The following is a 17537-nucleotide window of genomic DNA, read 5'->3' as shown; positions in this document are numbered from 1 at the left end:
AATATTGGTTATTTATTTATGTAGTGTTTTGTCCCTTTTCCAATTGTAAACATCTATACTCAAGGCATTGGAGATCTGTAAGGAATCATTTTCGTACCAAGTACATTCATTAAAAACGAATTATTTAATTTCAAAGATCTTGATTTTTTTGTTATACTAAATTATTTTTCATAGTTATAAGAAAATATTTTAATCAAATATCTCTATCCAATTCCGATCAAAAATTCAAATATATATATATATATATATTCATAGACAAATATTAAAATTGTTATTGTTACTATTACTGTTACTCTTATTATAATTATTATAGGATAATGGCTAGTGGAGGAAGCAAATGTGATACTGCATGGAAACATGGTTTTTCAATTGAAGGTAATAGAAGTAGAACAATATGCAAATATTATAATCGCGTGATGAAGAGTGGTGGAGTAACACGATTAAAATACCACCTTAGTGGTATTGATCCTTCACACAATGTACAACCTTGTGGTCAAGTGCCTCCTGAAGTTAAAAAATTCATAATAGATTTGTTAAAAGGAAAACAACAACGTAAGATCAAAAAAGCAAATAGAATGGAAGAGATTCGTGTAGATTTACGAGGACAACTGCATGCTGAAACATATGATGTGGATGATGAGGATGATGATAACATAGCATATCCACCTGGGATGGATCCATATGAGAAAAATGATTATTGAGAGGCAATTCGTGCTTCTAAGCAATCAGAGTAGGAAAGAAGTCATCTCCACAAAGTTTGATATCAAGCTGAAGGAGGCAAATCTAGCAGTCATGCTAAACCTACAGTACAACGAACACAGAGCCTTAAAGATCCACAATCAAGATTTGTTGCACCAAGCTTATACAAGTCCTCTCAAGCAAAGCAAAAAAATATAAAATAAAAAAAAATTCTGGAAGAAAAATAAAAGAAGGTATGGAAAGAATAATAAGTAAATTTTTTATTTATGAAAATTTACTAGCAAATAAAGCATCATCCCATCATTTCAAAAATTTGATAGCAGGATGCCAACAAGCTGGGCCAGGTATAGAACCTCCAACCCCTTACGAGATCAGCACAAAATATTTGTATATGGAGTATGAGAAGATAAAAGACCATGTAAACAAAATGAAAGCAAAATGGGAAACCTATGGTTGTACAATCATGTGTGATGGATGGACGAGTCCCACCAGGATGTCTATTATTAATTTCATGGTTTACTCAAAAGGAAGCACAGTTTTTCTAAAATCTATTGATGCTTCAAATCAAATAAAGGATCATAAATACATATATAAGCAATTGAAGAAAATAATTCTGGAAGTTGGGAAGAAAAATGTGGTACAAATTGTAACAGATAATGACTCTGCATTTGTTAAAGCTGGGAAGAAATTGATGGGAGATTACAATTTGTACTCATGTTTGAAGATATTGGGAAGACTGAGAATGTGGCTATTGTAGTCAAGCAGGCTAGAGCAATCACAACTTACATCTACAATCATAATTGGTTGCTACCAAAGATGTGTGAAACTTGCAAAGGTGACATCATTCGTTCGGGACTTACACGATTTGCCACAAACTATCTTGCGCTTGATAGCTTGGTTAAAAAGAAAGCAAGACTTAAACAACTATTCACATCTACTGATTGGACTAATCATAATTATAGTGCTTCAAAAGAAGGCCAAACAGTGGAAAATATAGTACTTAATCATACTTTTTGGGATCAAGCACATAAGGTGTGTCAATTATTTGAGCCTTTATATAAGTTTTTACGTATTGTTGACACCGAGGTTTATCCAACAATGGGAGCAGTGTATGAGTTAATGCGAATTGTTAAAGAGGAACTTGACAAAATACATGGTGCAAAGTGGATATTAAAGATTATCAATAATAGGTGGGATAAAACCTTAAAGCATCCATTACATGCTGCAGGCATGAGCTCATAGTCAATTTATATAAAATATATTAGACTTTTATTTTTTTGTTAATGTAAAATACTTTATATCTATCATTATTTATCTCTAATTAAACTAAAATATATATTTTTTTCCCTTTTATATAGCTTATTATTTAAATCCTCAATATCAATATAGACCTGAGGTTGGAGAAGATTCTAATCTTATAAAAGCTATACACAATGTCTATGCTACATTGAATCCTAAATCAGCCGCAATTAGCCAGTTTGGAAAGGAGGTATAATGATGATAATTTATTAACATAATATATTTTAAGGGTTTATAACTTTATTTTATTTTATTGTACAGCTTACATACTTCAAGGATGCAAGGAAAGGATTTGCAAAACCAACAGCAATTGCTTCTAGAAAAGAGATGTCTCCTGGTAAGTTTAAATATTGTAGTATGTGAATATCAATTGATGTGATAGTACAAATATGTAATCATATAATAATTATTTTGTAACAGTTGAATGGTGGGTCATATATGGTGATAGTGCACCTACAGTAAGAAAATTGGCATTGAAAGTTTTGTCACAAACAGCATCATCCTCTGCCTGTGAAAGAAATTGAAGCACTTTTGCACTAATACATACAAAACAAAGAAATAGACTAGCATATAGTTGAATTGAAAAACTAGTCTATTGTTATTATAATATGAAACTCAAGTTGAGGGATATGGAAGCTAAAGAAGAAAATCATCAAGACTTGAATCCAACAATAATATTTGAGACTATAATGGAAGATGATGATGAAAAGGACAACCAAATATACCAATGGATTAGAGATGTTCATTCAGATGATCATGAGGGGAATCCTGATCCAAAGATTGCTCAACAAGCTGAAAAAAAAGGGATAAATGTTCAAAAAGTGATTACTGAAGAAGTAAATTCTAGTAATGTTAATTCATTTCAAAGGCTTATGAGAGAGCCAACTAGAACTACTAGTGCTTCAGCTCCATCAGGTGGTACACATTCACAATTCGAGACTCTGAGTAGTCACTCTAGCTCCAGTGGTGATGAAGATAACTTCAATAAATTATCTGAATTAGAAGGTAGAAGAGGTAGGGGCCAAAGGAAATCACCAAGTCAAGAAGTTGGATTAAGCCCATTTACTGGTGAACAATATTACACACATGCAACACAGGATGAAGATCATGGGAGTAGAGATGCAGGTCAAGCACTCGGTGCTGTTGGAAAAGACTATACACGTAAAGAGAAATCTATGATGGAGATGTCACAACAAGAAAAAGATTCAATTTCTATGAATTTTGGATCTATGAGGGTTGGAAGTCATTTTCATAACTCTTATTCAATGAATAATTATGGAATGTCATCAAATAGCAATTCATGAGTACCATCTCAAACTCAACCATCAGAGAGTAGTAGTTATGCACATAGTCAATCAATAATGCAAGATCCATATGGTTGGTATATTAATAATTATATGCAAAACTAGCATGGAGATACATTTTTTCATAACTACTTCTCACATTTCACATCTCAAAATCAAAATGAGGAAGAAACCGATGATTTTCAACCACCCAGAAGTTTTATGTGGTATTAAGATGACATTTATGAACTACAATGTAATTGTAATTATCGTTTTATATATTTTAGTTAATAAATAATTTTATCATATATGTGTTTTTTGATATATTTTTATTAATAATAATTCATCTATGGTTATTAATGTTTAATTGCTTATTATAAATCAATTCACTAAGAAGAACATAACATCCATTCAATATTTTAGTAAGTTTTATAATCAATTTGATAATTGATGGATTAAATAAGCTAATTCTAAAGTTTTAATAAAAATCTCCATCTTTTAAAACAAATTTCCATTGTTTTTTATAATTTTTTATCGATATTCAATATTTTCCAATATTTCCATGGAAATTTTCGTATTTTGAACTCTCGATATTTCCGTCGACATCGATATTTTGAACCTTGGTTTAAAGCAATAATTATTTTTTGAAGCAAATGAAGCTTGAAGAATGCTAATTATTTATTTTTAAAATAAATATTTTTTTCCTTGAATGGATGAGGACATAAATAAGACTAAGTTTACAATATTTAGATTGAAAATGATGGTAACCATACATGGTTATTTTTCAAATTAATTTAAGTAATAAAGGAAAAAAAACTTTAGTTTGAACCAACAGTTTGATTTTAGAAATTGAAAAAATTTACATTCATCATTCCAAACAATATTGTGTTCTCATCAAATTTTAAAAATTTTCACCTATAAATAGGCAATGAAATAAGTGATTTTTGAACTTCCAATCAATCAGATATATAACTATTGAACAATATTTTCTTCTTAATTTTAATTTTTGTTATATTATTTCTTAATTTTTTAAAAAGCTATTATTATTTTTTAAAATCATTTATTGTGATTACATATACCGTGCATCGCACAGGATCAATACTAGTATTTTTAAATACAATCATTTTATGATTAAAAAAAAAAAATACAATCATTTTGAACGTATATTGCAAATCTCGTTTTTAAGATTTAGAAATCAATTTAAAAATTAGATATTCAATCTAATCTTATTGAAATTTGAAATTCTAATAATAAACATGAATTTCATATTAAATGATTGTTCTTAATTGTTAAAACATTATCAACTATGAATATTTATTTACTTTTCCCATTTTAAACCACTAATAAATCTCGAGAAATTATGTGTTATCTTATATGAAAAATACATATAAAATATACAAAAATAAATGATACCAAAACAAATAATAATAATAATAATAATAATTAAAAGCAAATTATGTGTCATTTTATATAAATATTTTTTGGACATTATTATGAAAAATATATGTACATATGATAGGTATCCATCAATCAGGACGATATAGTGAGTTTTTATATTTTATTTTAGTTTTAAGTTCTTTTCTCAATTTACTAATGTCTATTTTTAATTGATTTAATTGCCAAAAATGAAAAAAAAAATTAACAGAGTACTAAAATGTAACTTCACGTGACCCCCTAATGGTTTTTGTTAAATTTTAACATATTGAACCAATTTGTAATAATTTTGAAAATAGAAGAGATTGATGTGTTAAAAAAATTGTATACCCATCTAAACAAAAATTATAATTTTAATAATAATTTATAATCGAGATCTCTGGTTCACAGGACGACTATAAACTAAGGTGTTTAAGCTATTAGGGTCATAACTACATTTCTTCATTAGCTTCCACCCACATATGGACCGACAAACTGAGCGAGCCAATGCACTCATACCGCTTCATGAGGCACACCTAATAATAATTTATAAAATTAATTGCATTTTAGTACCATATAGGTATTTTTTTTTTTTAACAAAAAAAGAAAAAAAAAACATTTTATGCCCATCTATTGTAAAATGCTTTAGTTCATACCCTTAATTTATGATTTTATTGCAATTTGGTTCAATTGTAATATTTTTTCTAATAATGGTTATTTGCTTCGTCCATATAACACGCAATAACTTTCATAATTATAGTGTATTAAAATGGAAATTGTTGGTAATAATCCTCGTATTTAAGTTTCAAAATTTGATATTAAAATGTCTCCTCTACAATTTTTTTTATTAAAAAAAAAACAATTATTTTCAAACTAAAGTGAATTAAAGTACAAAATTTGTTAAACTAGAAATAACAAAAATACAATTTAATATTGGTGATGAGTGTGGTTCATGTGCTGTCACCATTATCCTATGTGTTAATGAAGAATCTAATTCATGAAATTACAACAAATCAAAATTGAGAGAATAAATTATAATATTTCAGAATAAAGGAACTAAAAGTGTATTTTTATTGAAACTATATATACTAAAATACAATTAACTCTAATTTTACCCAAGTACATTTTATGGGGAAATATAATTTAGAAGAATGTATAATATAGCAAAATTACATTGAAAGCCTCTCTAAAATGCGTGTGCTATTTATAACCAATTAAAAAATAAGCAACTAAAATTGCAATTTATTTTTGGTGTGAAGAACTCTACATAGCATACAACATTTTCATAGATATCAGAATGGGAATTTGAAAAAAAAAAAAAAAATGAAAACATGAAAGTTAAATAAAAAAGGTCCCAGGAAAAATAAAAAAAAATAAAAGGTACATATATATATATATATATTATCAGACAAATAATGGCGTCGCCCGGACTCGAACCGGAGACCTTCAGTGTGTTAGACTGACGTGATAACCAACTACACCACGACACCGGGATGTTGGCCAAAGGATTTAGTTTTAATAAACATAATGAAAAGGCAAAGTGGCAATAAAACCAAACCGCGTGGAAGAATTTGATCTTTTCTGATACTCGCATCGTATCGCCACCCACAAAAAAGGCCATATTTTCGCTTGTGCAGGAAAACCCTAGCTTTCCTCTTCCTCCTCATCGTCTTCCTGATATCTTTGTTCAATCTCGATCTCTCTCTTCTTCCTCAATCCTCAAAACATGTCAGACCCTCTCAGTATGTCTCTCGACGACATCATAAAGAACAACAAGAAGTCCGGATCCGGCGGCAATAATAGAGGCCGCGGCAGACCCTCCGGACCCGGTCCGGCCCGCCGCGGACCCAGCCGCGCTGCCAATCGTGTGACTCCGTATGCAACTGCAAAGGTATGTAAGATCTGATTTGTTTACGTCTATGATTCTTCAAATCTCTGATTATAATATATATATATATATATATATATGTACACAAATTATTTTTGGATTTGATAATTGAAGTAATTGTTTGGAAATTTGTTTGGGTATCTAGGCACCGGAGACCCTATGGCAGCACGATATGTATTTGGATCAGGGGTCGGCTTTCACTGCACAAGCTGGACGAGCCTCCGCCATTGAAACCGGGACGAAGCTCTATATATCTAACCTCGATTACGGCGTTTCAAACGAGGATATTAAGGTAATTCGCTCTATTGCCTATCTTTTATCTTTTTCTTTTTTATGAAGTTTTAATTTTTATTGAGTAAAAGTAATATCCTTCATCGGATTTGAATCAGTAGTAGCTTTTTCTTTTCTTTTTTTTTTCTTTTTTTTAATTGACTGGTCGCTATATCCTGATATTGTTTTACTTCATTTTGGTTTTTGTGATGAGTGGAATTTTTGGTTTTATGGTTTGCTATTTAAATACTTGTAAAGCATGTGTGGGTTGTGGCCTAATTTTTATTTTTTTATTTTTTTGGGGAATAAGGAATTTTGAATTACTGGCTTGTTATTTGGGGGAGTGTCTAATTGTTTTGCATTAAGCTTTTTATAGGTTTGCCTTCCAAGTACTGGTCTTAGCAATTTGCAACCTGCAATTTGTTAATAATCTGTTTGGGAATTATTGTGCAATTTGTTGGTTAGATATATTATTGTTAATTCATTTTGCATCAAAGTTGTTTGCATATTTATTTTGAATATGTGAATTAGGAAAAAATGCTGGTTATATGCTGGTAATAGTTCAAGTATTCATTTTTCATTTGCTTCGAAAACAGTTGCAGCACAAACTGTTGTATCATAATTTTTTTCTTTTGGCCTTTTTCTAAGATTGGTTTAATTTTGATCAGGAATTGTTTTCTGAAGTTGGTGACCTGAAGCGTTATGCAATTCATTACGACCGTAGTGGGAGATCGAAGGTATCTTGTTGAGTTCGGCATAAAATGCTCCTTCTGGTGATGAATTTTTCTATCCACCTGTAGTTTAGACAAAAACTCTTTTTCTTAGGGAACGGCGGAGGTAGTCTTCTCGCGACGAGGAGATGCTGTGGCAGCAGTCAAGAGATACAACAACGTTCAGCTTGATGGGAAGCCGATGAAGATAGAGATTGTGGGAACAAACATTGCGACCCCTGCTGTGGCTCCTCAAGTTGCTAATGGCTCTTTTGGAAATTCAAATGGATTTTCAAGGGGGTAGGTTTTACATTATTTAGTTTTCTTGTTGATACATGCTGTATTTTGAGTTGCACTTTTCAATTTCTGGTCTATATGTCCAATCAGTTTTGACTTTTTTAAGATGTCAATTTTTCTATATGTACCATTTTGATCTGTGACTGAGAATCTCCTTATAAATGCTTTTCTTATGAGAAAATTTCATTCTTTAAATCTGAGACTTGGAAAATTGTGTGTTGCTTGAAAGAAGGAAAGTTTTGTTTTTAATGTGAAAATGAAGGCAATTGCAGCATAAGCATGTAAGATTTATGCAAACATTCATAGAATAAAGATAGTTTTTTAAAGTCAAGATGTCTAACTAATCAAATGTCGAAGAAAATAAAAAATTGAATGGAATGTAGAATCCAGTCATAGGGAGAGCTGTAGTATCCTAGAGAACATTTGGCTTACTTGTATTATGTTTATTTGAGAAGCCTGTCTTGTTGGAATAGATTAATGTTGGTTTGGTTTTTTCCCCCTTCTGTTACTGTTTGGGCACCTATTTGATATCTGCTGCCTTTCTTTTACCGTGTTCCAATGGTAATTAACTAGTGCTTGACCATAATATTTTACTGAAAATTCATTTTGAAGCTATACTGAAATGTTTAACCAATGATTCATTCTGTCTTCCTTAGGTGACAACTCTAGTATGCCGCATTGTTTCTCACTACGCATGATGTACAGCTCAGTGTATTATCTAGGATTATGTCTCATGAAACTCTGGGATATGTCTCAAAATAGTTGTCTCCTGGTGTTACCAGTATGTCTTGTTAATGTCAAAAGTTAAAATGCACACTTAACTGCTAATATGATTATGGTGTTACAATGAAATGGAAATTGGTATGTGCCTTGTTTCATTAATTGGATGAGGCATTATATCTGTTTTCTGTGTATGGTACATAAACAGGTATAATATTCCTGATTATCTTTTCTTGATGGTTATTGAGCAGTGGACAGGGTAGGGGTGGTGCATTTGGACGGACACGTGGTGGCAACAGTGGTGGTCGTGGTCGTGGGAGGGGCCGTGGACGGGGAAGAGGCGGCGGCCGTGGTGAGAAGGTGTCTGCTGACGATCTTGACGCTGATTTGGAGAAATATCATGCTGAAGCGATGCAAGAAAATTGAGAGCTCTTGTATTTTATTGATTGGCTTTTTATGCTCATTAGTACTTCATGATTTGAGGACCCCATCTATGTATCTCTACCAAAAAATCCTGCTCTTAAGATGAAAAAAGGAGAAATTACATGTAGGAACAACTGTTAGAATCCTGTTTTATGAAGTTTGGGTATTTGTTGTGGATTGTTCCTTTTACTTGGGTATGAAATATGTGGGTTACTGGACTGCTGTCAGTATGTAATCTGCAGTCACTTTTGGTTTTGTTAGCTTCTTTCATCCTGTTTTCTTTCATTCAACAAGTTGGGTTACGGAAGCGGGAACTATCTCTCTCTGTTTCTCCATATGCAAAGAAAACATTGACTGCAAGGTGTGAAAGGATTGAGCCTTAAAGAAATCACACACTGCTGCAATGTCTTTGGTTGCAACTGCACGAAAAACTGGAGGAACTTCACTGAGGTAGATTTCTCTGTTGCCCCTTTTTGGAATTGTATTAATTATTTAAGTTACATCCATTATGTTTTGTTGATGCAGTTGATTTGGCTCGATAGTTTTTTGGCTGATTATGGTAGCTCTCTCATTCATATATTATCCAGGGAAAATTTTAGTTCCCGAGTATAAGATATGTTATAGTGAAATCATAAGAAATCTCTCAGCTCTAGTTCAAACCTGTAGGAAGGATGAATCTGTGTACAGGTAAAAGGTGGTCTGACATAGGAAGGATGAAATCTGGGAACCTTTTACTAACTGCATATGGTAACAGAAGTTCACTGTATTGATGTCCAGAAGTGCAACTACCTTCAGACTTTGTCTTTGAGGGAAATTGTAGATGCCTGCATGTTAAAAAAATCCTCACAAAAAAATCAGGCTCGGAGTTTTTGGCTGCTCAACATTGTCTGATAAAAGATTTACAATCTGCTGCATGATTGTCGATGTATGCAAAATTCTGGTGTTATCTTTACTGTTGTGGTTTGGGATGTCATATTTTTGAGCCTTCAATGTTTGTTTTTTAAGGTAGAATTTAAGCCTTAAATGTTGAAGCATTATTGAGATGCCCTGTTGTTTCTCAGTTGGTAAATATGACATGGGTAAATATGACACAGTTGACTTGATAGATTCTCAGTTTTATTATTTTCTTCTTTTTGGTAGAAGATAGATTCTCAGTTGAGTGTTCTTTGATGTCATGAATTCCCCACTGAAGATTTATGAACCAGTTTTGACTCTCGCGTAAAAATTTAGTACTGTTCAAAGTGGATACTAGAGACAATTGGCAAATGGTTTGGTCAAAGGAATTGAAGTTTAAAAATGAAGGCCTTTGACATGGTTGAAAACCAGGTCCTTTGATCCAGATGCGTTGCATGTCTCTGTCGAAGAGTTGCATTTTCTGCCCAGTTGTTGACGATGTACTAGACCTTTAATCATGTTTATAATCTGTGCTTTCTAGTTTACCAAGTTTCTAGAGGATAGGGAAGCATAAAAAACTCTTGCTTTGGCTATCGAAGAAAGGCCTTTGGCCATTTGTGTAGAAAATATGACTTTCTACCTGGAAATTCGAGATCGAAAAAAGGGATTTGATCATCCATGTAGAAAATCTGACTTGCTACCTGGAATACCAATTGTATCGTTTTTCAACAGTATCAATTCTGTGGAAATATATTCGGGCTTATGTAATGGGAAAAAGGAATTCGAGATTTGTGTTCTTGGTGAACCTGAATTTTTACACCGGAAACGCGGCGATTACTTAGTCTGGTGTTGCCATTATTTCGCGTTGTTTTTCATCCTTTTTTACTTGATTAATTTTGCAATGATAACTTTGCTTGCTAGTTAATTGGTTGTCCGTCAAGATTCATTTTTTTAGCTGGCTAAGCAAACAGGAACGAGCGGACAAATGGAATTGGTTACAAACATTTGAATAAAATTGCTGGAAATGGGTCAAAAGGTTAAAAACCAAAACAACAAACATTTCATTATGTCTTGAGTGATATTTAATACAGAGAAGAAAATATGATCCACATCCCCCCGAACTGAAAACGGTGAGGGTAGGGCAAGGAAGGTTCATTTCATTGTCTAACATAGTTTGACATATCATGAGGCCTTCGAAGTATGGGTTTGTAACTTTACAGGAGAGTATATATATCTTTTTTTATCTGGATGTGTTATTGCTTCCTTGGCCTTGTCACCTTCGCCCAACGGGAAAATATCAACTCGAACAGAGAATACAATATTGTCTTTACACAACCCATTATGAAATTCCAACAAGATGAAGGCCAGTACCATGGATATAACAGTCGAAAAAAGAGGCTTATGAGATGTCTAGGGTACCGTCCAACCTGTAAGAGCAACAAAAATGTTATGCACCAGATAGCTGGAGACATTTGAAACTACCGGGTTATACCTGGCGCTTCAGGTTATATTGTTACATTGTGGTGCAACACCAAAGAATCTACAATATACCATCTATTGATGTATGCATTCAAGGAGAATCTAGATATATGTTTCATAATAAAGTTTGTATAAGAATTGATATATCATATGATTTTACTTTGGATAGGAAAGCTATATCAATAAAAAAATCTCTTCATCGCCAGTTCACTTAACCAGTACCTAGAATTCATATTGTAGGCACAACCCCCAAACGCTATTTAAGACCAATAATGACCAAGTTAGTATGCAAGAAAAAATACAAGCAAACACATAGCAGCATCAACACGGGCTTAATACCAGATCTCACTGCTCTTTGCTGAAGATTATATGAAATTATGCAAACAACATAACGGCTCAGTTAGCTATGCTAGACAGAATTGTGAAGCTCTCCAAGACACTTTTTTATTTATTTATTATTATTCATTATTTTTTGTTTCAGGGAGAAGCATAATCTTATTTGAGACTGCAGACATCCAGATAAGCCTTCTATAGCTTAAAAATTAAAGCTATCTATGATAGCTATACTACTCAGGTCAAGAATAGCTAAAGGCAAAATAAATCAATTCATGATAAGACTAACTCAGTGAAAACATATTGCCACCATGAGATTCATAATCAATCATTTCTTCAAACTAAAAAATGCGCTTACTGGGAAAAGAAAATCTAAGGCATCCCAGGCAGCATGACGAACAGCTCTTGTTGGATACATTGGACCACCAGGACAAGTGAAGCTATACAAACAAGTCTTTAACCTTGTACTTGTGGTCATTCTCAGTTCCATGCCTGTAAAAACAAGCAGATGTACCCACCAAAGTGCTTCACATTCATACTATTGTAAATCCCATACAAAATAAATGATTAAAAAAATTTACCCCGGAGAACTTTAATCTGTGACAGGTAATATAGCAATACTGGTTCCACTTTCAGTTTCAGAAGCTGAACCAAATGAAGAATGTATAATTAGACGCTAATATGTACATGTTTCTTTCAAATGGAGCAGTTGAACAACAATAATAAAATCTGCTAAGAATATGACACACCTTGTAGAGAGAAACTAAAGATTACCTGGTCTGCAAGTTCAATAACAAAAACATCTGCAGGGCCACCAACCAAGAAAGCATTTGGAAAAGCAGGAAATTGCTTTAAGAAGCTTTCAAGTTTATCAGCTGCAGAAATCAGCATCTTAGAGAAGAATATGCAGGTATGTTGGTCAGGAATGAAGTTGCTTCATCACAAAAGCCTACCTGAGTTATAAAATAATATAAACCTGGCAAGTAAAAGATAGAGATCTCTCTGGGCCTGAGAATTAACAAAAACTCTCATGTTAAATTTTATGTTCAAATGCTTGATAGATTAGTTGATTCTCATAAAAGAGTAATTAAGTCGCAAAAGAGCAGTCCCTGACCTGCACTGGAATTTTATTTAACCTTGCTGGCTCCAACACCACTTCCTCAAGAAGATACTGAATCCAAGACCCAAAAAAAAAAAAACAAACAAAAAAACAAAAAACAAAAAAGACAAAAAGAAAAGCATCATGGCCATTTTCAACCAAAACATTGCTAAAATTACCATCCTTCAAGAACTCTTACACTAAAGAGCGATCGAAAACGCCTCGTATTTGTTTGGATGTCAATCCTATAAATAAGCATACAAAGATTATTACGAAAAATAAATAAATAAACAAATAAACAAAAACAACAACAACAACAACATTGTGTGATTATTCTATAAGACGGAGGTATGGAGTACGAGAAAAGAGTTTCTTCAAAAATAAAGAAGAATACAATGGGTTACTCCAAAGAAATACAACCAGTAAAAGAATACTCATGGCCAGTGACAAATTCAATTGTAAGTGATTTAGTTTCCAATAATAGCTGCAATGATCAAGGACAAAGTACTATCAAGGTAAAGCTGTAAAAACAAAAAAGTATAAATATTGTTTTACTGTTCTCCTTCACCACCAGTGCTACAATATAGAACTACTTTTTCTCTTTTTTACAAGGTTGGGAGGAAGAGGGAGATATAAAGATGGATTGTTACGGTTTCAGGCTAGAAAGAAACAGGACAGACACTGTTGGGCAACAACACTAGAAGGTAACCCTCTGTGAACATCAAACAAAATAATAATAATAATAATAATAATTTATATTATTGAACATTGTACGTAATTTAAAATAAAATAAAAAATAAAAAAAGCGTGACCAATAGCCAGTTTAAGTTTTAAAAGATTTTAATATTATTATGAATAAAATAGATCTCAAATGAGTCATGAAAAAAAGTTGGAACTGTTTAAATGAGCATGACTACCAGAAGGCAATAAGCATTCAGCAGACATTGACAAATGACAATGCTTTAATAGAGCATAAAAAGTATTCATAACCAGCTTCACAATAGACAACAAGTCACTAGTGTCTTCATATTTTTACCAGAAAACGTTTGTAGCTCCTTGAACTAGAGCTGATGAGTAACGGAGGAGGACTTCTGAGTTGTCGAGTTCAGCTTCAAATAGCTGCAAAGGAAAAATGTATAATAGACTACTCAAAATGTAAATGTAACATCTAAAAATTTAAAATTATTGATTTGAAATTAATATTTCTCTGGTGCAAATCTACCATATAGCATAATCAGTCTATATTTCTTTGGAAATTACTTAGGCAGTCCCCCTCACATCACTATATCACCCTCTAACGGAAAGGGAAAAAGAAGTTATTATCTCTTCTTTCTCATCTCCATATTTCATCACTGTTTTTCATATCTATCTTCTTTTTATTTATCTCGCCCACTCTAATGACTTATGATAAACGCTAACATTTTTTCTTTGGTGGAGTTTTTGCTTGTATTGTAAAGATAGCTAAATTGAACTAAAAATTTTGAATTTTTTTTTTTTTTTTTTTGGCTCATCTCACTAATGCTATTTGAATTAGTTTGTCATTAATAAAAGTATTTACTAAAAACTTCTATTTTACATATTAATGAGGTTCATTGCAATTTGGTAACTACGAAGTCTTTCTTTATATGAATGAAAATTGATAATGATACAATAGATAAATATGCATACAAATGATATTGCACAAGTCCCATTTACATACACTTTGAAATGATAAGATCATACAAAAATTTTAGACCATGTACTTCTAGAGTTTGGCACCTCAATTCTCTCTAGCGAGCATTTTCTTGGTACAGGTGATGCGAACAGCTTACACTCTGAGGGCACCTTTCTCCCGTAATAAACTTACCAACAAGTCCCATTAAATGTTCATATAAGTTAGAAGGAAACAATAACATCCCACATTAACAGGAATTGTCTTTTTCTTTTTTTCTTTTTTCTCAAAAGATGAACATTAAAGCCACAACCATTTGCAGAAATCATTCTTTATTTAGACAAACATCAGCAATAAAAGCAAATATCTATCTAGTTGTAAGTCCACATACCCATTTGTGGAACAAGAGAGCAAAAATATGAGATGCAAATGATTGACTCCAAAGTTGAACAATCAAATTGAGGATAGCCTTTCCACTCTCAGGCACCCCAACATAATAATCAGCTAGTACATCGTAAAAACATAGCTGACCATCACTCCTATTGTCCGCAGGAGAAATGACATCATCTTCCCTGCTGAGAATTGCATCTGTTTTCAATTTTAATGCCAAAAATGAGAACACGGTTCTTGAAAGTCTTCCATACACACCAAACAAAAACAAACACAGGATATTGACAGTTGAAATCGAATTGCACATTCATTACAAGATCCAAGTTTTGCGAGTCGTGAAGAGATCCACCAGCTAAAAAATTACAAAGCACATCCAGAATTTCATAAATTTTCCATACCGCCGACTAAGAATACCAATGTGATATATAGTTTACAGCAAATGTAATTGTTCTTATGATCTTATAATTTAATAGTAAAACCCTATTCAGCTAAAACTTTATAAGTTCTAGTCAAAACCAAGAATTATCAGTTAACCAATCCCTATAGCATACCATGACTAAGAACCACACCATATTATCCACTATATCCCGCATGTTTTGCTAAAGCAGGATTCTTAGAATTGTCTAAAAAAATAAAAATAAAAAAAATAAAAAAAATTGATCATATTGGAATACCATCAAAAGAATCAGCAAATGTTAAATTTAAGAGTGTGGGTTTCGAAATCTTTTGTCTAACCTTTCGCTCTGTCATCAACCTCCAAGGCTATGTCAGCAAACAACTCTTGCAACAAATTGCGCCTTTGTGACGGAGAAGCTAGAGCCTGCAACAAAATGAAAATTTAACGCATTGTTTGGTTAGCATTTCCCCAATTTTCTTTTCTTTCTTTTTTTTTTTCTTTCCTTTTTAGCACAGGAAATTACCAATTGCAGCAATATAATAAAATAGTTCTTAAGAGCATCGGAAAATCTTTTTTTTTTCCCCCTAATGGATACAACCACTCAATTTATGTTTTACCAAATCAAGCAACTCCGTAATTACACGCACAAATTGATTATAAAAGGTCTTAAAGATTGCCGAGAAAATCCAGCACCAAAAAAAAAAAAAAAAAAAAATGTAAATTCAAAATGTTGAATAAAAAAGAGCAAAATCCGTTCGCTCAACTTTATCCAAATCTAAAGTAAAATTCCTTGACCATAAGAATTGTCGGAGGAAAACGAACCCTCTGAAGCTTTTTGTGGATTTCTTGAGTGAGAGCGTTCAAATATGCAGAGCTATGAGGAGTCGAAGAAGCTTTTGGCATTTTGTGATTGAAAATTTACCTCCAAGATAATAAATTTACCAAAAAAAATAAAAAGGAAACAGAAATCCGAAAAATCAGAACCCTAAAAATCCCGATCCAAACACGCCCTTAACATATATATTAAAACCACCGCAAAATGGTTATTCGCTCTTTTTTTTATTATTCTTTCACCAGCAGCACAAGCAAGCTTCTCCGGACACGACCACGATAAACTCAGTGCGCGTTAGATTTGCCGCTTGCTTTGGAATTGACGGACAAAAAAACAATTACAAATTCGCATTTCAAAAAAATGTAAAAAAAAAAAATAATAATAATAATAAAAGAATTGTTTTAACAGAGGCTGGCTTCGTCGAGGTGGCGTCGCTGTTAAGCAACACCGAGGAGCCGGAGAGCTTTTTGGTGGTGGAATGGTGAGGATTTGATACAAACACGTGTTATTTTTAAGTCTTTCGAGAATGAATTCTGATCGATTTAAAATTTTAAAGTTGGACGCTGATGATTCAATTACTTGTAAGAGAAGAGCAGTGGACGGAATTTGGGCTCACTGTTGAGTTGAATAATATGGTATGACCACGTGTGGTGTGATTTTTCTTTTTGCCTTTTTCTTTTCTTTTGCATGTTACATGTGGTCGGTCTGCCTTTCAACATATAAATGTTTCATGTGTTTACCCAAAAAAAAAAAAAAAAAAAAAAAAATTGTTTCATGTGAACCATTATTAGGTTTTTGACTTTTGAAATTATTTAAACTATTATTTTTTAAATTTCTATCAATGTTAACGCTCTTTTCTTTTCTTTTTTTTTTTAAAAAAAAAAAATTCAATTCTGCTATTGGTGTCGAGTTAAATACAAGCGATGCGTTATTATATTTTATATTTTTATGAGTACTTTTTGAACCGTCAATTTTTATTTTTTATTTTTTTCACCAAATGTTGATATTAAATGTTGCGACCGGAGCTTAGTGGTGGATCATTAAAAAAATATATACAATAGGTTCATCAAAAATGAACACAAGGGCATCGTAAATAGAACCTGTGAAAAGATTTGGTGACCTTGTATTTTTTGTTATCTTATCCACTCATGTTGAAATTTGTTTATCTTAAAAAAATGTTTATTTTATTTTTAAAAAAATGGTTTAAATGAAATCTACCTAAAGTTTGAAATTGGCAAATGCGCTATATGTAAATGAAGAAATTTATTTTGGCAAACTTTGTAAGAAAGTTATGGGGTAGGTATAGGAGGCATAAGTTTCTTATCATAATCTTGCATCTTAAACCTTCGATGGGGATTTTTTTTTTTTTTTTTTTAAATTGTTCAATTTGATGGTGACCTTAAGCGATGTTATGATAAAGAGCATCTTTGCTTAAACGGTAGGTTATTTGTCATCGTCAC

At 32.3% G+C, this 17537-nt stretch overlaps 2 protein-coding genes and 1 non-coding gene across 3 annotated transcripts; 1 reads left to right on the top strand and 2 right to left on the bottom strand.

The window, feature by feature from the left end:
- Positions 1-6110: 6110 nt before the first annotated feature.
- Positions 6111-6184, bottom strand: TRNAV-AAC (transfer RNA valine (anticodon AAC)). Its single transcript has one exon. It is a non-coding gene; the product is annotated as a tRNA-Val (tRNA).
- Positions 6185-6263: 79 nt separating this feature from the next.
- Positions 6264-9257, top strand: LOC107411127 (THO complex subunit 4A). Its single transcript, XM_048468378.2, has 5 exons — positions 6264-6585; positions 6728-6874; positions 7521-7589; positions 7678-7862; positions 8831-9257. The coding sequence occupies exons 1-5, from the start codon at positions 6421-6423 to the stop codon at positions 9003-9005; spliced, it is 741 nt and encodes a 246-aa protein (XP_048324335.1). The 5' UTR covers positions 6264-6420; the 3' UTR covers positions 9006-9257.
- Positions 9258-10933: 1676 nt separating this feature from the next.
- Positions 10934-16717, bottom strand: LOC107411126 (uncharacterized). The gene is made up of 11 exons (XM_016018653.4): positions 16068-16717; positions 15584-15668; positions 14850-15046; positions 13844-13926; positions 13007-13052; positions 12823-12879; positions 12662-12716; positions 12483-12583; positions 12290-12353; positions 12067-12200; positions 10934-11323 (listed from the first exon to the last, which is right to left on the bottom strand). Exons 1-11 carry the CDS (start codon positions 16146-16148, stop codon positions 11150-11152), a joined length of 1077 nt encoding a protein of 358 aa, XP_015874139.1. The 5' UTR covers positions 16149-16717; the 3' UTR covers positions 10934-11149.
- Between the last annotated feature and the right edge of the window lie 820 nt (positions 16718-17537).

The sequence above is a fragment of the Ziziphus jujuba genome, chromosome 10 (genome assembly GCF_031755915.1).
Source record: "Ziziphus jujuba cultivar Dongzao chromosome 10, ASM3175591v1".
Lineage (NCBI taxonomy): Eukaryota > Viridiplantae > Streptophyta > Magnoliopsida > Rosales > Rhamnaceae > Ziziphus > Ziziphus jujuba.
The sequence above is the reverse complement of the archived record's forward strand: the minus strand, read 5'-3'. Positions and strand labels throughout refer to the sequence as shown.